Source organism: Diadema antillarum, unplaced genomic scaffold (genome assembly GCF_040938485.1).
Source record: "Diadema antillarum isolate AM-2024a unplaced genomic scaffold, OU_Dant_1.0 scf00000098, whole genome shotgun sequence".
Classification (NCBI taxonomy): domain Eukaryota; kingdom Metazoa; phylum Echinodermata; class Echinoidea; order Diadematoida; family Diadematidae; genus Diadema; species Diadema antillarum.
The window spans coordinates 3,107,801-3,129,612 of record NW_027270987.1 but is presented as its reverse complement, the minus strand read 5'-3'; the positions used below and the strand labels follow the sequence as shown (position 1 = coordinate 3,129,612).

Here is a 21,812-nt window from a genome sequence, read left to right as displayed (position 1 = left end):
AAACCTCCCACACTCCCATGCTGAGGGACAAGGTAACATTTTGTGTAAAATTTGTAAATTCTGGGTAAGCATGAAAGCTGAAGGATACTAACAACTTACAATGTGTTAGAACCACAGTGTCGTATAATCATCAACATGTGTCCATTAAACAAGGAGTAGGGATCAGATCACTGCACTGTGCACTAAGGCTAAGAGAAAGAGCTAGACAAAGAGAAATAGAAAGAGGGAGAGGGAGGAAGCAAATGAGGGAGACAGAGATGGATCAAGAAAAAAGATAGATAGACAGACAGATAGATAGCTAGGTACGTAGAAAGATACATGTTTAACATAAGATAAGTAGATAGATAGATAGGTACATGTAGATAGATAGGTAAACAGATAGGTTGATAGATAGATAAGTGACAGATTGACAGATCGATAAATAGAGAGAGAGATGGGAAGATAGATATATAGAAAGATAGAGAACAGATACTGTAGATAGATACATCGTAGATACTTGTTGTAGATAGATAGATAGATAGAAAGATAGATAGAAGATAGATGACAGATAGATAGGGGAGACCCAGGAGACTTGAGCCACAAGGAGAGTTGATCCACCCCCTAAATCTCACACTTCCACTTTAGATAAAAAGTTAAAACTCCCTCTGCTGGTAGTGTATAATATAACTTTCTTGCCAGTTAAGTCAGCAAGATCCATGGTAACTCATGGGAGATTTTGTGAAAGGAAAACCAAATATCGCGCTGAAAAGTGGATTTGAGAGTTAGAGGTAAGACCCTTCTTATTATTCATATACTAGCAGTTACTTTGGTCGCAATATGGGCAACGCAGAGCCTCTGCATTGTTGATTATTTCTGATGTTTTTGGTTAAATATGATGCAACTGCTCTAGTGGTAGTTAAGTCACATGCAAAAATGGCCGACCTTTGGAGAGTTGAGCCACTCATCATGAGGAGACATGATCCATGGCTCAACTCTCCTTTTACCATTATCTTATTTATACACATTTTTACTTTTCTTTCAGACAATGCCACAAATATACAAAAGGACATCAGACCGTGGGAGTGATCCAGGATTGCTCCAGCGAGGAGCAAAAGCAGTCGAAGAGTTGAACAGTGTTCGAGCTGCCGCTCGAGCATTTGGTGTAGATCGAATGACACTCAAGAGATACATGGATAAACAGAAAAATGACCGTTTTTGTATAGGGTTCTTTATACATCGTAGAACCCTATAAAAAGGGTCTATAAAGAATCTTAAATACGGGACAAGAAGAGGTTCTAATCAGCACATTTTTTCTAAGAGTGAAGGGCACCATCATTAATTGTGTCATTATTGCTAAAGTTGTGTTGGTTCACACTGCAATCATGGTATTCTACATTTCGTTAAATCTAACAAATCATTTGTTGAGGTCATTTTGTTATTTTGTATTGTTTTGCCAGGTAGATGGAAGAGTGACTGGTTGGCATTATGTTGTTCATGGGACTACATTTCTTGAGCAGATATTGTTACAATATGATATCATCGTCTGAAATTTGAAAGGATGTGACTGGAAAAGATGTGACTGTATTCAGGCAATTCTGGAAAGTTTTGTGGCCCCTTGTTGTCTTTAGACGTTGAATGAAACCCCATGGAAATTGAAATTCACAACAAAGAGGATGATACATAAATATCAATAGCATAGCCTGAAGCTGACGTGAGCTAAATGAAACAAAATGTCATGTTAATTTCCACGCACTACAATCTTTATCTCCTGTTCAAGGTTGCATATCTGTTTGAGCGAGCTCTGAAAAGCATTGTAAGATCTAAGTAAGGGTTACATCAGTTGTGTTTTAATGTTCTTTTAAAGTTTTAATTAAGCTGCCAATGGTTTTTCGCTTACTCAATTATTGTCTTCATGAGTAATGGCTTCTCAAAGAAGTTATTGTGTTTTAAAGGGTGACACGACATATGCTCCGCCGACAATTATTGCTCTGACATTAATATCTCTCCGAAGAGAGAGTGAGCCTCGTGGGTATGATTGAGTTTTTGGGTCAGAGCAGGGTAAGGATTTTGATTAGGGTTAGGGTTAGGGTAGGGGTAAGGGTTTGTGTAAGCTAGCTTCAACATAAGCAATTCGTGCCGGAGCATTTGTCGCCGGAGCATATATCATGGAAGTGTTTTAAAGTTATTGATTGTTGGCCCCAGGTAGCCAACTCTAAGTCAGAACATTTCGATGACATCATCAATTTGTCTACAACTTGGAAAGCCTATCTTGAAGTTCTTTCTATCTGAAAAAAAAAATAGTTCTCTGTTAGAGTCACTGTATTTCAATTCACAAAATAGTGATATTCGATAAGAACAGCACATTAAATGTATTTATGCGGGCCCATCCTCACGAGATATACGACTTTCCCACTCCCTAGTACAGTGTGGCACAACTCTCCCATGGGCGGCTCAACTCTCATTGCGGGTATGCTCAACTCTCCTCGTCCTACAGGAGACTTGTGCCATTTGACATCTTTTTTTCAACGGGCTCTTATTCTGAAATGCAATCACCTTCCGTATAATTAACAAAACTGGATTATGACATATGATCTTAACTTCCAACCATAAGAAAGTCTTCAGCCCAAAATGCAATTAGGGGGAAATATGACAAATTATGTAAAAAGTGGCTCAACTCTCCTGGGTCTCCCCTAAATAGAGAGAGAGAGATGGGTAGATAGATATATGGAAAGATAGATAACAGATACTGTAGATACAAATGTAGATACATCGTAGATACTTGTAGATAGATAGATAGATAGAAAGATAGATAGAAGATAGATGACAGATAGATAAATAGAGAGAGAGATGGGTAGATAGATATATGGACAGATAGATAACAGATACTGTAGATAGATAGATAGATAGATAGATAGATAGATAGATACATGTAGATAGATAGATAGATACAGTTGTACATGTAGATAGATAGATAGAAAGATAGATAGAAGATAGATGACAGATAGATAGATAGACATATGGAAACATGTACACTAATTGAAGGAATAAAGTGTGAGAGAGGAAACAGCAGTCAAAACCCATTGAGGACGGAATGATTTTGCTAAAACACGCATTTCCCATAGACACCTGCCCGAGTATACTCGGGACTCATCTTCAACAGGTTAAGTAACCTGAAAAGACCAATATACGAATAAAAAAGCCCTGGAAAATGACTCACAAAGACAAGATACTAGAAAAATCTTGCTATTGCATGGTCAAACAAACCTTAAATTCCAGGACATCTCCTGCTTCCAGCACTAGGTCATGGGTCGTCAGAGAAGAGCTCTCCGAGGGGTCCACCGATCCAGTCCAGACGAATCCTCCTCCCAGCATTTCTCCTCCTCCCGTCACCCCCGACGATGCTGTGGACTGGCAGAACCCTCCCACGGCTGCATTATCGGAGAACAGCCAGTGCTCCTGCAGCTGCTCAGTGGCAAATGACTCCCTCAGAAGGTGTGGTAGCGCGGCGGACCCCCCTATGAAGACATTGTCGATAGCCCAGTCAGCATTGTTTAGTCCCCCATGAGTGGGCTGCCACCATTTCAGACGGGTGCCGTTGTATCTTGCCTCCAACGGAAGTGTCAGCGAGACAAAGCTGTTGATAAAGACAATTATCTTCTGCATGTGAATTCAGCTGATTGTTTGGATCTCTGGCAAGTATTACTGGAGTACTCAGAAATGCTAAACACTTTAAATTGTACTCACTGTACATGGAATATATGGGCATATCAATCAAATGAAAGAAAAATTAATCATTAGAATCAATACAGCATCATTAACCTACCATTTGCATCCCTTCCTGCCTTGGTTGACTATTCACACTAACTAGATTTGCATTTACTCTTTCCTATCTTGGTTGACTAAATATCACTTAACATACAATGACTCTCATTTTGGCTGACACATCACTATCAGGCTCGTTCACAGATGTAATATGCTGGGTACCTGGTCACTCTTATGCATCAGTTTTTTCTTATTTTTTGTATTTTGTTTGACCTGTCAAACATGTACACTGACATTTTTTTGAATGCTAACTCTAATGCAGTGACTTCTTATCATATATTGACTCTTTCTTGCACTTGCTGACTATAAACTCTTAGGCACTGACATTGCATTATGTTGGTTGACTGGTAACTCAAGATCTTATGCATTGACCCTTCCCTACTGCAGGTGATAGTTGACTCTTCAGTCTTATGCATTGACCCTTTTCATATTGATTGACTGCTAACTCTTATGCACTGACTATCTCTTATGTTGGCTGACTGCTGACTCTTATGCATTGAATATTCTCTAATCTAGGTAACTACATGTACCAACTCTTATGTAATAATTTACTCCTTCTTACGTTGCTTGCTGGTACTGGTGGTGATACAACTCTGTGATCAGACGCCAAGAAATTCCTCCGTCCACCGAGTACTCCAGAAGAACGCCCTCATCTCTATCACTTGGCGCCCCAAGGCAGCCAAAGCGGAAGTAAAACTGAATGTAGTCAGCACTGGTCAGGTCCAGGTCAGATGTAATGAGCTGCCTAGTGCAAGACTGCATCAAGAAAAAAATATAATGACAAAATAATCCTTATTTTCTCAGCCACACTTGCAGTCACTGAATAGACTATCGGAAAATCTATGTACTTCCGCATACTTTATTTATTTCTGAGCATGAAATTATGTGACTGATATACAATGTATATTGAGAAATCTACATTGTAGCAGTTTTGGAAATGGGAGATATATTTTTGGTATAATCAGAGCATACTAGACTTGGTGTCATTTGTCATTTGGCATGTTTCACTGTCAACATAAGGTACATGTGTATACGCCTTAAATAGGAGGATGACATACAAGAGTAGAGCAATCTCTACATTCATGCGTTTTTCCGGTATCTTATCTATCAAGGATCACAATTGCCAAACAAATCTTTTTCTCCTTCTTTGTATGGCTCAATGTGCCTGGTTGACACAGTTTGCTGACTATTACTATAGTCACCTATTGCTATGAGGGGTTGTATTATGCCCATATTCTGTGTGGGTATGTGGGTGAGTACACCACTTCACCCAGTTTAGCACCCTGCTCTTTGAGATGAATGAACTAAGTGGGATCTTTTACGAGCATGTGTCATGAATAGCTCGTATACAGGACCTCCATTGAATGCCCTACCTTCCCGGGACAGACTACTGGGCAAATAATAGCAAATGATGATCATGCATGCATGCCATTTTTAGCATTTATGTACTGCTCATGTAATATGAGAACAAGCTTTCATTGTTATATTGTTGATGCACTATGCCTTCACTGTAGTGACTGTAATACTGCTTCTGGCACTACATTCTTTGGGTAAATATTTGTTTTGGATTCTCTTTTTTCTCAATTTGGTGTTTATGTACACATGAGACAGCCAGAAGCCATAAACTTCACATAGCTGTAATGTGACAAATAGATATTACACTTATTGCATAGACACTGCATATCTTGTATTACCTCCCTGAAGTGGAGATAGGTCCCAGAGGCCACCGGTCCACACAAGTCCGAAATGACTGCTCCATTGACCTTTGACCAATGGCTGGCAAGTGAGACAAGATTCGTTGAAAAGGTGTCGCGGAGAGACTGACCGAGGCGAGACAACGGACGGCGGCAGGACGGTCCTCCCCAGCCCCGGTCGCACCTGCATTGCAATGAAAGATTCTTCAGTTTTGGATAGGGCAGAAATCTTCAATGGCACACCAATCATGCACTGCACATCTTTCATACAAATGCATATTAACATATTATTCTTGCTGCATGTGATGCACTGTCATGCTAGTGACTAGAAACTATGCAAATATACATACTGCTCTCTTCTATCTCTATGCTATTTTAAATCTTACAAAGCAAAACATATACATTGTACTGCATATAGCACATATTTACAGATTTTGGATTAAAGGAAAAAAAATAGGCAATAGCAGCATAAGACATTCAACAATAATAGGATGGGAAGGGCAACAAATGAGAAAAAAAAAAACCACACAATCAGAAAAGTTACAAAAGGAGGAAAAACATTGTTTAATTTTCACAGATTACTTATCCAGATAGGGATAAACTTATCCCCTTGTTTTGGAGATTTCTATTCATGAAAAGTTTTACATATTCAAGCAAAAATTTGAATGTGATGTGAACACAGTATCTAATTCAGCATTTTTTTCCTTTCACTTTGTAACAAAAGTCATCATCTAAATGATGCTGAAAGTATCCAGAATACACACACAAAAAAAAGAAAGCAGAAATTATCTAGTCTCCTACAAATTCTTTTCTATGAAGCTACAAAGTATATAATAAATTGGATTGAACCTGTCAGCTAACATCATTAATTCCACCAATATACTTACACACAGCTACCAACACTGCATGACCCATGACCCGAACAAAGGTCATTGCACTCCGACCCTATGTAGACGTTACTGAGAGCCCACACATGACCTGGGTCAAAGCGGGGTGGCTGACTCCATCGGAAGCGAGTACTCTTGGACCTTACAGGGCAGAAGGGAGATTAAAAATTATTGTAAGTCTGTGTGAGGAACAGGCAGACATCAAATGCTGCTTTGAAGTGAGACTACACACATGTGTACAATTTTTCATGAGCCCCTAAAATCAGCATGAATACACTAGCATTAGATGAACAATTACAGACATTTTGAAGAAGGAAATATAATATTCACAATAATAAGAAGGGAATGATCCACAATAATAAGGGAACTCTAACTGAATAACACTAAGTACAAATATGTACAGTACTGAATAACACCATTTACATGTACATGTATATACACTCAGCAAAAAAAGTAAGTTCCCCCCTAACATTTTTGGATATATCTCAAAAAGTTTTTTACGGATGTTCATAATTCGAACGGGAATGGATAGGGAATTTCGTTACTCATAACAAGAATGGCATATCATTGCCACCAGATATGATTATTGGTGTAAAAAATCGCATTTTATGTCAAAATGCATGGGAAAAAAAGTTGCACTTTAGGCCATAGGAAGCATATTGTATACATGTCCTATGTAAGTTAGCAAATGATCTTTTTAAATTGTGTAATTCTCAGGAATTTCTTCAGGTACAATGTGCTTCCCTATTAAACAGATGTTATGCATACTTTTTAAACAATAGGCCTTCACAATATGAAAATATTGGTAGAAGCCATGTGATTTGTAATTCCAATTTAGGTTGATCACATTAATGTGCCTCTGGGCATTTTGCATCATGCCCTCAAGTTGTAAATCAGTTTGCTGAGGGAAATGGCATCGAACGTATGGAGTGGCCTGCAAGATCCCCTGACTGTAATCCAGTATAGAATCTTTGGGATATCATGAAGTGGAAAGCGAGCAAGAAATTGAAAGATGACATTTCACTGCAAGAATTTCAGCGCATCTTGCAGAGAGCATGGGCCAACATTGAGCAGCGCCAAGTACAAACTTTAGTTAACAGTATGAGGAGGAGATGGCGGCTGGTTATTGCGGATGGTGGACATAATTATCAATTATCAAATGCTTCACTGTATGCTCATGAAAAGAAAGAGATAGAGAACTATGCAATAACCCATGCTTAAATGTTCAGAATCATGAGTGATTGTTTGATTATTTGTGTAAAAGTCATTGCAAATCACTAAAGTGCAACTTTTGTTTCCATGCATTTTGACATAAAATGCATTTTTTCACACCAATAATGATATCTGGTAGCAATGGTTTGCCACTCATGTTATGAGTAATAAAATTCTTTATCCATTTCCGTATGAATTATGAAAATCGGTTGAATACTTTTTGAGATATATCCACAAATGCTAGGGGGGAACTTACTTTTTTTGCTGAGTGTATATCATGATTTGGATTAGCTCCACTCAAAAAACAAACAAACAAACAAACAGTGATTACATCTCATTGCGTATCAACTCTTGATACAGTAATTAAAAAATTCCAGCATAATGTACACCTCTGTATAAATTCAGAATTGTAATTTTGTGTGAAATTTTAGACTTGGTACCTTTTTGTAGATTTGAGGAAAAGATCAGCAGACCTGCAATATAAACAAACCTTGTGTACTGTGGAAGTGGTATGGTAACCCTGTTCCATCCATAGTGGACGTCTGCAAGAAAGACACTCCTCATGCGATAGGAGGAGCACTCGACTTGAGATGGGAAACACTCAGTGTACAGTGGCTCCCAAGTCTTCCCCATGTCCAGTGAATACTCCAGCAACACACCTGTAACCAATACAAAGCAGACAGGTAACCTCTTCAGCACAAGTTTCCACCAATTGTTCGATGACATTTGCTCCTGCGACAATTTGCTCCCATGAAATATCTGCTCGCTAAGCCAAACATGAATTCTACTCACAAACACAACCCTAACCCTAATCCTAATCCTCACATCAAACTAAAGCTAAAAACCCTATCAAAATCCTAACCCTAACATTAAGTCCTTGGAGGAAATAAGAGCGGAGCAAATGTCAAAGGAGCAAATGTGTCATCTCCACCAATACAACAAATTGATACTGTAAAAATTGACATTTTTGCAGTGTGAAAATTCTCAAGAATTGTGGGTGTCTTGAAGGTAGTCCAAAAATAAAAGCATGTAAATTTTTATTTCCTTATACAATGTATAATAACATAATTTTATATCTTTGATCTTGATGTAGGTATTGTAGGAGGTACAGTTGTTTTTTGTTTTGTATAGTTGTTATGGCATTGCAGTTTTCTTAAAGTTCACTAGTCCTGTTGCATGAGTGCATTTTCTGTCCTTACGAGGACCAGTTACCATCTACCATAGATATGAGTTGTGCTGCCAAAGCTCTTAAATGCCATGATAGCAGTGAGCTGTTTGAAGTGCTCACTCAGTTGCTGTGAGGATTTACCTTACTCGGCCAAGTGTACATGTAAAATATGGCGCGTGCAAAAACTTAGAATAAAAATAAAAAATTGCTCTTACAGTACTACACAAGTGGAGAAAATAGTCCAAAGTTGCTCAACGTAGTCCACTTTGTTTCTCACTCTTGTCATTCCCACCTTGTGGCTACAAAGTTGGATTCAATGAATGTCATTTAACATGTATATTTGAAATATAATGTTGTACACTAACTTTGGTCAAATGGACAGATAAATACTCAAAGAAATGTTATTAAAGGTTAACTTACGTACCACTCAGGAACACAAAAAAAACATGTATTCTTGAACATTCTTGTTATGCTTTGTGAATCGCTGTTTAATACTGGTACTGGAATTCAGCAGATGTAGATTCTCCTTTTTTTTTTTTTGCAGAAACTATATCTTAAATGGCAGTTGTACTTCGCAAGCAAAACCCACCATAACAAGCTCGTGGTTGAGAGCACCCCAAGGCTATTTCAAACTGGAGGAAAGTGTGCTCCGTTACCATGACGTCGGATGTAACAGTGTATCGCATCAGCTCATTGCTTGAGAAGTACAGGGCATTGTGGGAGACTCCACAAACCTGCAGAAAAAACAAAAGAAGCCACACAACAAACGATCACTCAATCCAGGGGTTTCTAGAAGATTGAACATAATATCGGGGCAAGCAAGCAGTGAAATATCAATTTAATTATCTTTAATTGATATTCATTAATTTTCCTATAGCAACATTTGCATCACTCTTAGATATTCAGCGGAAACAAAGCTGAAATCTACCTCCTTGTTTCCAGTTCTGTGTTATAGAGAAGAAAGTATAGTGTACTGACACGTTACTGCTGTGTATTTTCATTTCAATCCAATCATCTAAAAATGTGTGGGCAATGGAACTCATGATCTCATCTCTATAAACCAAATCTGGAGCTTCATATTCAAGCATTGGAAGCAGTCATTCATCTTAACAGTTCATACAGTGTAGTGTAGATACTACAAAAATGAGGTTTTTGAGTAACCAACAGCTTTTAATATACCTTGGCCGATTCATGTATTTTACATCCCCTCACGAGATGTAGTTTATAGACACACACACATGAAAGCAGCCGACGCTGACAATGCAAGCACTCTTATGCAGGCTACGGCAATGTTATCTACTACTGCACTGGATAGAGGCTATTTCAACACTCTCACTGAAGAAAGTTTGGGTTTCATATCTACCTGCCCCAGTGTACTCCCGGGCGAGATGAGCCAGTTCTGGTCGTGGTATGTGAAGTACTGGTCTCCATCGTTCTGGAAGGACGTGGTGAAGTCGTCCTCAAGCACACGCTGGCCATGGATGAAACCTCCAACAAAGATCTGGAGAAAGCAGGAGAAAAGAATACATGAAATCACAGAACATGTGACAATAATTTGGACACACTTGGGGAAAAAAAAAAACATGATCAAGGATGGGGTGATGTTGAAAGACTGAAATAACTATCATGATAACTACTGTATAACGTTTATAACAACTATCATGATAACTACATGTATAACTTTAAACAAATATTAAAACAAGGATAATTATGATAATTTTAATAACTGTAAGGATGTTGGTTAGAATCAGTGCAGGAAATTCTACATAACCAGTTGGATGCCTACCTGATCAATGGCCCACTCATCGATGTAAGCCCCGCCCCGGGATGGCTGCCACCATCGGAGCCTGGTGGCATTGGAGTGGGCACCGCTGGGCAGCAGGAAGGCCATGTAGGTTGGGGCGTGGTTGGAGGTGTCAAAGGTCATCTCCTCGACGACGTCCCAGGTAATGCCACCATCAACGGAGAACTGGAGGATGACTGGAAGGTTCTTGTGGGACGTGGGCCGCTGGGAGCAGCCAAGACGGATGTAGAAGCTGATGGTGCTACAAACAGAGAGGATGCAGAAACAATATGTAAACGGGGTTGCATATCCAAAAGTTGAGACACTAAGATCACACTTTGGAGAGCCACTATGGAAACAAACTCATCAAGATTTCCTTTAGGTCCCATCATTCCCATTGGATGATATGTTTCTCATAAAATTGCTCACTCATTACCACTGCATACGACTGATAACACCAAATCATTATGACAACACTAAGTGCATGCTCAGTTGTTTTGTACACAAATTGTACATTGTACCCTTACTTTACAGTTTCATTACCATAACATTTGTCGATGAAATGCAGTCCTTTGGTAAGAAAATACACAGCAGCTCTTCTCAGATGAGATTGAAACTATGGACAAAGTTCCTTGCCATTGTATTGCTGAAGGGCTCAAGAAAATCAATTTTCACTCAGTCCATACCAACTGCTTGATTTTTTATTTCCACTTCGTAGTTTTTATCACACTTGAACGAGATGATTCTGAAATAGTTTGATACCATAAGTGTAATTTTTATGGCATTTGAATGATAATTTGTAAAAGAAAGAATTATTTTTCTTTTTCTCTCCATCTCTATCTATCTATCTATCTATCTATCTATCTTAGTATCTATCTATACCTGTCTATCTATCTACCTATCTATCTATCTTAGTATCTATCTATACCTATCTATCTACAATATCTATCTATCTATCTTAGTATCAATCTATACCTATTTATCTATCTATCTATCTATCTATCTATCTATCTATCTATCTTAGTATCTATCTATACATATCTATCTATCTATCTATCTTAGTCTCTATCTACAGCTATCTATCTATTTATCTTTCTATCTATCTATCTATCTATCTATCTATCTATCTACCTACCTACCAACCTACCTACTTAAATGTAGCTACCTAGAGTGTACTTACTTCTCGTACTTACAAAATTTACCTACCCATCTGTCTATCTATCTACTACATGTATCTTTTTATGAATCTATCTATCTATCTATCTATCTATCTATCTATCTATCTATCTATCTATCTATCTTCCTACCTACCTACCAACCTACCTACCTAAATGTAGTTACCTACTTACTTCTCGTACTTACAAAATTTACCTACCCATCTGTCTATCTATCTACCTACATGTATCTTTCTATGAATCTATTTATCTATCTATTTATCTATCTATCTATCTATCTATCTATCTATCTATCTATCTATCTATCTATCTTACTACATTGTATTTACTAACAAACATACAATCTAATCGAAGATTCAAGGTGGCTATTCCTCACCTGGCCATGGTGAGGTCCATGTCAACTGTGGTGAGCATTCTCCTACCAGGCCCAGTGAAGTGGAGGCTCTTCCCCGTGATCAGGGTGCCACACTTCTGGGTGATCTCAGCACCACTCCACTGGGAGAATTTCCTGGGGTCCAAGACACCTGTGAGGGGTAGGAGGTAGTCAACAATGCCACAGGTCACTGGAAGTCACTGCATTACCAAAGGGTCAAACTTTCTATAGCAGATGTTGAGAAATCTGTCACAAGATGTTTCATAAGGACTATCAATCTAGTCATTAGAGAGTATCAATATGTACAATGTAATTTCAACTCAATTCAAACTTTCAATTTTCATTTTATTCAACAAAACACACAGAGTATGATTAAAATTGGACATGCATTTGAATGATACACAGGAAAGCAAAAAATAACAGTACGTTCATGTCAAAGATATACAATGTACATTGTGCATACAAATATGCATACGGGAAGATCAAATACATAACATACTGATTCATGATTCTCGAGTGGGGTACTATAAGCAACTGTGCAGTGCATGGTGTAAAGTATAAATACACATTGCAGGAGACACGTTGTCATGAAAACAGGATACCACTCTTTGCACACTCTTATTCATACACAGTGATCTTCAAAATGTCTTGAAAAGAAAGCACACAATGCAGCAACAACAGCAATTATTTAATCATTCACAGGTCATGTCATAAGTTCCTGCTTTTATGCTTCAGGGAGAAATAAAAATACTTTTACGCAAAAAAAAAAAAAAAAAATATGCATCCGATCAGCATTATCATAAATTCCTGTGGGGAACATGCATTGGAGTATTAAAAACAGAGCCTCCTGACACACACCTGCTCATCATTTTGTTTATAAGTCAGTCATAATTCATGGTAAACCTGAACAAACCCTCACCCATTCAACTGGATCCAAATTCGACAGCCCTAAAAGTAAGAGCAACAAGACTGAGAATATGTTACCTTCGAAAGCTTCCTTCAGAAAGAAAGGGTTGGCAGCAGTGGCATAGCAAGATGGTCCCCCATAGCCGGGGTCACAGCGGCAGCTGACTCCATCCACACACGTTCCATGGCCGTTGCAGTTGAGGGGGCACCTGGGACCGATGTAGACCCCGTCAAGGCCCCACTGTTTGGGAGCATCAGCTGCTCCATACAAGCCCTGGTACCAGCGGAAGCGGACAGTGCTGGTCATCAATAGAAACAAAGCAATAAAGCATGACATTATTGCTTGGAATTTATTGTGATATTGCATGTACATTGTACTTGTGACCTGACTTCATAAAACCTGAAACATTGCACGATGGGCTATTTCAAGTTATATGTCAGATTTTGATAGGAGAGATTCCAAGCTTTAAAATTCCCTATACCTCATGAAAATGCTTCTGACCACCTCACATGATTATGATTGTCATAGAAAATCCAGCTTCTGGGAAGGTTACTTCAAATTCAAGTTCATTTCCATCAAAGAAGAAAAAGAAAATATGATTCAAAGCCGTACAAGTTTTCAATTTGACTTTCATTTATCTGGTAAGGACAGTTTGTCGAATACTTAAACAAGGAAAAGTAGAAATTACGCGGTGCGTAATATATGTCCCCGCCGGAAGTAGCATTTAGTAGCAAAATGTACGATATAGGTAAAAAGATCAAGGTCAACGGTCAAAGAAGTCAAAGGTCAAAATGCTATGTAGAAGTTTTGAAGCCCTCACCTAGTGTCATCACATAAAGCAAACGGAATCGAAATCGGGTTAGAAATGGCGAAGGAGTAGCATTTCGTAGCCAATGTACAATATAGGTAAAAAATCAAGGTCAGAGGTCAAAGAAGTCAAAGGTCAAAATTCTGTGTAGAAGTTTTGAAGCCCTCACCTAGTGCCATCACTTAAAGCAAACGGACTTGAAATCGGGTTACAACTGGCGAAGGAGTAGCATTTTGTAGCAAAATGTACAATATAGGTCAAAAATCAAGGTCAACGGTCAAAGAAGTCAAAAGTCAAAATTCTGTGTAAAAGATTTGAAGCCCTCACCTAGTGCCATCACATAAAGCAAACGGAATCGAAATCGGGTTAGAAATGGCGAAGGAGTAGCATTTTGTAGGCAATGTACAATATAGGTAAAAAACAATGTACAATATAGGTCAAAAATCAAGGTCAAAGGTCAAAGAAGTCAAAGGTCAAAATTCTGTGTAAAAGATTTGAAGCCCTCACCTAGTGCCATCACATAAAGCAAACGGAATCGAATCGGGTTAGAAATGGCGAAGGAGTAGCATTTTGTAGGCAATGTACAATATAGGTAAAAAATCAAGGTCTAAGGTCAAAGAAGTCAAAGGTCAAAATTCTGTGTAGAAGTTTTGAAGCCCTCACCTAGTGCAATCATATAAAGCAAACGGAATCAAAATCGGGTTAGAAATGGCAAAGGAGTAGCATTTTGAAGCAAAATGTACAATATAGGTCAAAGGTCAAGTTCAAAGGTCACAACTGAAATTCTGTATAGAAGTTTCAAAGCTCCCATCTAGTGCTATCATATAAAGCAAACAGAATCAAAATCGGGTTAGAAATGGCGAAGGAGTAGCATTTTGAACATTTTAACACGGACGCACGGATGCACGGACGCACAGACGGACACACGGACACACGGACACACACACGTACGGAGCCCGTTTCATAGTCCCCTGCTCGAACTCGTTCGGCGGGGACAAAAAACAAGGCCTTTGAAATAAGAGGGTTATCGAAATGCACTAAATTACACCCACTGTTCTCGGTGGTTGGATTAGTTTAAAATTTGTTATTAGTGTGTGCACTTCAAACTCTATTGAAACTCCTGTGAAGGGATTATCAGATAATCCCCAAATGTTTCACACACATTAAGCGTACATTACATTCAGGATTATTTCAAAGTATTAATGCTACTTCAGAATCTGCATACGCCACATATTTCACAAGGTTTTTATTTTTTTGACTTTCATGAGTAGGCCCTATTCGTGAATTTTACAATGTGTGAATGTACTACCTTTAATCCCGACATGAATGCAACATGCATGCTTATTTTTCTTCATCCATTACCGTAGTCAACGATCTCGCATTCATCCACATAGGAAGTTCCAATAAAAAAAAAAAGAAGATATTCACTGGCTGCATTGTAAATGGTGTATACAGTCTTATGAACTTGGTGGCTCACCCACAGATGTGGAGTCTGGAGAGTGGTATGGTGTGGCGAACCCATCTCTCGCTCTCCCCGCTGTAGTAGACAGTGGGCGTGTCCAGGTGCTCCGAGCACGAGAGACTGGCGGACTGGTTGGCGAAGCAGTCCGGTGAGAGGAGCTTCCAGGTGGAGCCAAAGTCTCGAGACACCTCCAGCCTGACTGGGTGGAGGGCGCTAGACTGGTTGGTGCAACCAACATTGAGCTGGGGGAGGGGAGAGGGGGATTGAGATGATAGAGTTTCTATTCATATATCACACTCTAGATAAACAACAACAACAAACAAAATATAAATTATCTTGGTGGCTATATACACGTCCATGTTTACCAGTACCAGCAACCACAAAGAAAAAAAAAAATGACAAAATGCAAAATTATGTTGATGAGGGCTTTATACATATTTACATGGTGGGTAGGTGACCATCGATTTTCTTGTTGTTTTTCTACATGACTGATTTTGCTATGAGACACATTTTACGATCACTCACCTTGAAGTGCTTCTTTTCCCTTTTCTACCTTCTTCAGAGGTCATAGATTGAAAAAGTGTTGTGCAACTAGATAAAAATCACTGATTATCAGTCCTACAAAAATTTGTATGTGCTACCATCACCATCTCTCATTTTGCCATTTTTGAACCCAAAGATGATGCATACCTTTTCCTCTTTTTTTCCTGATATATCACAATGATATTGGTCTAGCACCAGGAGGGTGTTCACACTCAACCTATATCAAACTTATACATGATGACAACATGAAGTTACTTCAGTGATATACAACAACTTCCCATGGATATCTATAGCTTTTGACAATAATCATAGTCAAAGCAAAAAATACTTGAGATGTTCATGTATTTACTAATAGTATGAGAAACAAGACAAGATGGTCAGCTCACCTCAAATTGTATGATGGTGTTTTCATTGACGTCAATGTCCCTGGTTGTGACCGAGTGCTCCCCGATGCTGCGGGGGAAGACCAGTGAAGGGGATTGGCCAATCTGGTACCTAAAAGAAAAGTCAACAGACAGAAGAAAAAAGAAGGACTGTTTAATACACTGGGAGCTGGAAGTTACATGTAGGTGTTGTTTGCACTACACTCTGCTAAGGTATGTACATTTCAGCCGAGAAGGGACACTGCTCTTTTCTTCAGTAACTCCATTATTTTCAGTATAATTTGATCCAGACACTGGCTGACAAATATTTTGTACATCAAAAGTTTCCTAGAAATCAAGTTTTCCGTAATTGAGAGACCAAAAAGACATAGATTGGTCTATACACTCACCTGCATAAATAAATAGGTGTACCAAATTATACACAACAAATAAGAACTGCATGAACATGATAGTGTGGTATGCTAATGAGATGTAGACATGAGGTGTCCAATGAAGGCACATTTTTGTGCTGTCATTAGAATGAACATATGACCAACCAGATATGGAATGCTACGTGTTATAATAAGTGTAGAAAGGGCAAAATAATGTGAAGTACAATGTGAGTGGAAGAAAAAAAAAGTTCCACTTTCAAAGGAAAATGCATTCCATTCATTAATCTGTTCGTAAAATTCACCTGTTTGTGCCGGCTACCATGTGCCTGGCTGTCAACACTGTTCATACCCAAGCTTGCAGTTTTCTACTCTGGTAATCATTTCTACTACAAAGGAATGACAAAATTTCTCTTTGAACCCCAATCTCGCATCAACCCATTTTTCATGACATCCCATCACACTTTCCCATCACACTTTGCAAGAAAGCTCAAAGATTCCCAAGTTAAAAGTACCAAACACACATCTGATAAGTATGAGATGAACCAACAAAGTGCAGCCTTGTGAAATAGACAACCTGTTATTCATATAGCAAAAGGAATCTTCTATATATACACACAGCACAATGTAAAGAAAAGGCACTAAACAGAAAACATGCATGCCATACGGAGCACTGGTCTGTGAGTGTCATGAATGATACTCAAAGAATGTACGTGTCTTTACTGCTGAATTCTATATCATGTTGATGCAATTTCTCCTCCTGTTCAAATGGACTCTGTTCATTTTAGTCAAAAGTTCCATTTCAGACTCATCATTTGTACTTATTTTTCTCAGTTTAAAATATCGTAAGAAAGTGGGACATAAAGATACTTTTGTGGCTATACCACCAAAGAACTGGTATTAAAGTATCTCAACACACATTGCAAGATGTTAATCAGAAATGTGGCAGTCTGAAGTGTTAGAAAATTATGAAATTTGCCTTTCAAGTGTCAATGTTGAATGTTATTTATGGGAGTTTAACCGATTGAAATATTAGGAATTATGAAAATAATGCTTCGTCATTTTGAGACTTAAAGATACCTCTCCACCCTTCTCCTTGCTACCTCATAGGGGCCAGAGGGTACATACGTGGCGGCCTGTGCCCCTCGATGGGGGCAGTACTGGTTGAACCACGCCCCCGGGTAAAAGAGCCAGTCGTCTCGGTTGAAGCTGTAGGGCTCAAAGTTCTCCCGTATGGGACCCCGCTTCATGAAGTTCCCGCCGATGATGAGGTTGTCCAGCGCCCACGTGTCTCCCTGGAGGGAGTGGCGGGGCTGCCAGAACCGGAAGCGGGTGGAGTTCGTCTTTGCCACCATCGGCAACTGATGATAGACAGAAAAGCATTGCAAAGATATGCTATCATATCTCTCCAATATGAGACCACTTTCATACATAGTGTACAACTTGTACTTGTACAAGTCAGGCAAATCATCAGCTACACTGTACCTCAGAGAAATTGTAACCAAACTAATATGTTTCTGTTTTGTTTTTGTTTTTCAAAAGCAAATCTAGCCCTTATATCACAATTGACCATTGATTGCCAAAGGTAAAAAATAAAAAAAAGAGGGAATAAAAGAGCAAAGACATGTCCTGTCTTTCAAATTTCAATATTTGGAATGACACTGTTCAAACTGGACTCAAGATACCTTACCTTGATATTGAAGAACTTTGCGGGCGTGGTCGTGTACGGCAGCTCCTGTAGGAGCTCCCAGGTGATGCCACCGTTGATAGAGTACTGCAGGAGGACAGCAGAGGACCGACCACTCTCAGCATCGTCATAGCAACCATACTTGAATGTGAACTGGATGTACTCCATCATGGAGGCGTCAACATCCACTGAGATAATCATTCTAACACCGGGCTGAAAGAGACAGAAAGCATTGCAACCATTATTTGGCAGATCTTGTCTGCAAAACTATATGTCTTAAGAAAGTTCCTGATATTTTGAAAAAAACAAAAACAAAATGTTTCCACAATATTTTTTTTTTCAAAAAACAGACCTATATTACTCACATGCAGTTAGCATATCATGTCTAAAGGAATTTTAAAAAATCAAATGGTAAGATACAGGAATGATTTTAATGTTGCAAAAGTTGGAAAATATATTTCCTTGAATTTCTAAAAAGTGCAGACACAGAGATTTGTGGTTTTGCCAATACAAGGCCATTCAGTACCTCATTTTCATTTTGAATGATTAACAATGCTAAAAACAGCAAAAACAAACAAACACTAAACAAACAGAATAAAGTTCAAACATACAAATTGTACAGCCACTGATATACCACCAATTTATGTCAAGTATCACAGAAGACAAATCATGTAGATGTTATGCTGCATTATATTCTTCATTCAGCACTGTATATGGCGTATACAATGTATTCTTCAACACTGCTCAATATATATCCCCAAAATTTTGTTCAAATACATCATCTGTCACAGTTGGACACAACAAAATTCTTGGACAATAATAAAAGTTAATGTTTGGATTTTTCTGTTCATGCATCTGAGGAACATAATACATGTAGTGTACTCAACATACATGTACAAATGTTCATATTGCCTACTTTATATCATTTCTTCCTCTTGTCCAGATCTACACATTTTTTGCTTTCACATCAGAGTTTTTTTTTTTTTTTTTTTTTTTTTTTCAAACCGCCTTATGTTTACTGGTAGCAGATCCTTTGCCAACTGTTTTGCTACAATAGCACATGCCATTGATATTATCATGCTACAATAATGTCATGTTATAAAGAGATAATAAAACATAATGTATAAAACTTAACAAATATTCGTGAAGAAGCTGCTTGCTTTCACATTCTTATCAGAGGATAGCATCACAAAGTGTCTGACCATTACAATAAAAAAAGAGAGGAATTCTGTAGGTTAAAGAATGATGAACTAGATATATCGCTATGGCGACTGATATGCCTCCGCAATAATTCATGGTTCTCCTAATAGGTCTACAGTACAATGTCTTGACAATGTGCGATGACAGTTTCACACAATTGGCAAAATATTAAAATGACCGGTTTGACACATTTAATGTGCTGAATGTTCACTTTCCTAGAACTAGGTTCAATTGGATGAATGATTAAAATGTCAGAGTGCAGGTATTTGCGGAACTGATGATTTTTACTTGACTTTTGGCCCTTTTATAAGTTTAAATGCATTTAGTTTCAAGGTATTGAGAAAAAATATAATTTCAGTATCAAATGGGAAAATAGCATTATCTAAACCTGGCCTTTGACCTTTGACCTCACAGTTCCAAAGAGAATCACTGTTAGGTTGAACATGCATAAATATGTAAGTTTCATGATGATACCTGAGTTACTTTTGAGATATGGAGGAAAAAGTGCAATTCAGCACTTTCACTTGACCTTTGACCTTTTGACCTTTGGGCAAGAAACTTCCCACAGAATATATATTGGGTAATACATGTATACATCAAGTTAAAAAAAAAAAACCTTTAGGCATTGCATAAATATAAGGAAAGTAGTGATATTTTGAGGAGTTGACCTTGACCTTTGACCCCCTGACCTTTGACCCATGACCCCCAACTTCCCTAGATAATCACTGCCCATCGGTACAAGCATATATACTAAGTTCCATGAAGATACCTTGAACCATTTGCGAGATATGGAGAAAAACATGAAATGTCAATTTTTTTCACAAAATAACCTGTGACCTTTGACCTTTGACCCTGTGACCCTAAAATCCACACAAAGGATATACCCTCATACCAAGTTTGATGTAAAACCACCACACGGTTCTTGAGATATCGACAAAAACAAAACGGGACGTACGGACGTACGGACGTACGGACGTACGGACGTACGGACGTACGGACGTACGGACGGACGGACGGACGGACGGACGGACGACCCGAAAACATAATGCCTCCGGCCACTTCGTTGGCGGAGGCATAAAAAAGAATGTTGTCCTGTATACCATTACTATCTTACAAAAATGTATACATACAGGTACACGACAACCATAAAATATGATAGTGAAGTCCCCTGAATTTGACAGATGATAAATAGCTTAGTGAAGTCCACTACATGTAGAGACTGCAGTGTTTGGCAATACTGTAAAACATGATATATTCGCGGCATGAAATTTTGGCGAATTGGAGCTGACAGCCTTTTTCGTGGCATGAAATTTTCGCGAAGTGCCACTGGCGTTCAATGCATATACACGTGTAGTGTAAACAAGAACTTTCGCGTGCATTTTAATTTCGCGAATCTTGGCGCTCGCGAAATTCGCGAAATTAAAGTGCACACGAAAATTCCTCGTTTTACAGTAACACTTTCAATCATGACAAAATGAATGCAAGTTACACGCAGGGTTCACAGAAAACACTGTACCTGGTTGAAGACGGCAGAGTTTCCCGACACCAGTACACCGTTGCACTGCGTGTCACTTCGTGACATACCGTACACCTGAAGCCAGCGCGTCGCATCCGTGGACGCTGCACTGTCGAAGGTGTCCTTCAGCTGTTTCGGTAAGGGCACATTGGGCACGCAGAAGCTACCGTCATAGCCATTGTCACACCTAATATGGTACATTTATAGCAAAGGTGGAGACACCATCAAGATAGCAACCTTAATCACATCAACTGCTTAAGTCTAGTTTTAACACAGTAACACAAATTCTCCACTAAAGCACAGACAACATAATTAATTATTATGATGTTTCAACACAAATATATAGATTTTTCTAGACTGACATTTCATCTTCTGTCCATACTAACCCCAAAACTTCCATCACACTTTGATGGTTCAATCAAGCAAATCATTTGGGTTCCTTGATATCGACAATTATGACTGACGTGTAAGATAGATAATGGTTGTGTCCAATACGATCAATCCATGTTCATGGGTGTTGAATTCAAGTATAGACAGATGAATTTCTTTAGGCACAACAGAAAAACTGTGTTAGGGAGATATCTTCGTCGCGACGATATGAGACAAAAGATCGTCGCCAATCGTCCCCGACGATCCAAATTTTGGGCCTCATGTGCTCATTACTGCGCTCTTTTTGGCTCATTATAAATATCAACAAAAGATGGTTCCGACGAGTCGGAACGAAGTCGTCTCTTTTCGTCGCGACTAATCAATTAAGGAGGTCTTTTGTCGATCGGCGAAGCGTTTCAGTGATTGTTCAAACGTCGCACATCGTCCCCGACGACTGCGTATTCAACTTGACTAAC

The 21,812-nt window shown here is 38.7% G+C and overlaps 1 protein-coding gene across 1 annotated transcript in view; it reads right to left on the bottom strand.

Annotated features, from left to right (window-relative positions):
* Nucleotides 1–21,812, bottom strand: part of LOC139718667 (reelin-like) — a 105,552-nt gene that overhangs the window by 12,121 nt on the left and 71,619 nt on the right. Inside the window, exons 31-45 of the mRNA XM_071630123.1 lie at nucleotides 20,968–21,154; nucleotides 18,255–18,464; nucleotides 17,645–17,925; nucleotides 16,200–16,308; nucleotides 15,286–15,512; nucleotides 13,078–13,298; nucleotides 12,097–12,244; nucleotides 10,549–10,807; nucleotides 10,126–10,263; nucleotides 9,352–9,496; nucleotides 8,085–8,253; nucleotides 6,383–6,523; nucleotides 5,496–5,679; nucleotides 4,364–4,557; nucleotides 3,244–3,613 (exon numbers count right to left, since the gene is read on the bottom strand). Of these exons, the coding sequence (XP_071486224.1) occupies nucleotides 3,244–3,613; nucleotides 4,364–4,557; nucleotides 5,496–5,679; nucleotides 6,383–6,523; nucleotides 8,085–8,253; nucleotides 9,352–9,496; nucleotides 10,126–10,263; nucleotides 10,549–10,807; nucleotides 12,097–12,244; nucleotides 13,078–13,298; nucleotides 15,286–15,512; nucleotides 16,200–16,308; nucleotides 17,645–17,925; nucleotides 18,255–18,464; nucleotides 20,968–21,154 (2,983 nt within the window). The remainder of the gene's footprint in view (nucleotides 1–3,243; nucleotides 3,614–4,363; nucleotides 4,558–5,495; nucleotides 5,680–6,382; nucleotides 6,524–8,084; nucleotides 8,254–9,351; nucleotides 9,497–10,125; nucleotides 10,264–10,548; nucleotides 10,808–12,096; nucleotides 12,245–13,077; nucleotides 13,299–15,285; nucleotides 15,513–16,199; nucleotides 16,309–17,644; nucleotides 17,926–18,254; nucleotides 18,465–20,967; nucleotides 21,155–21,812) is intronic.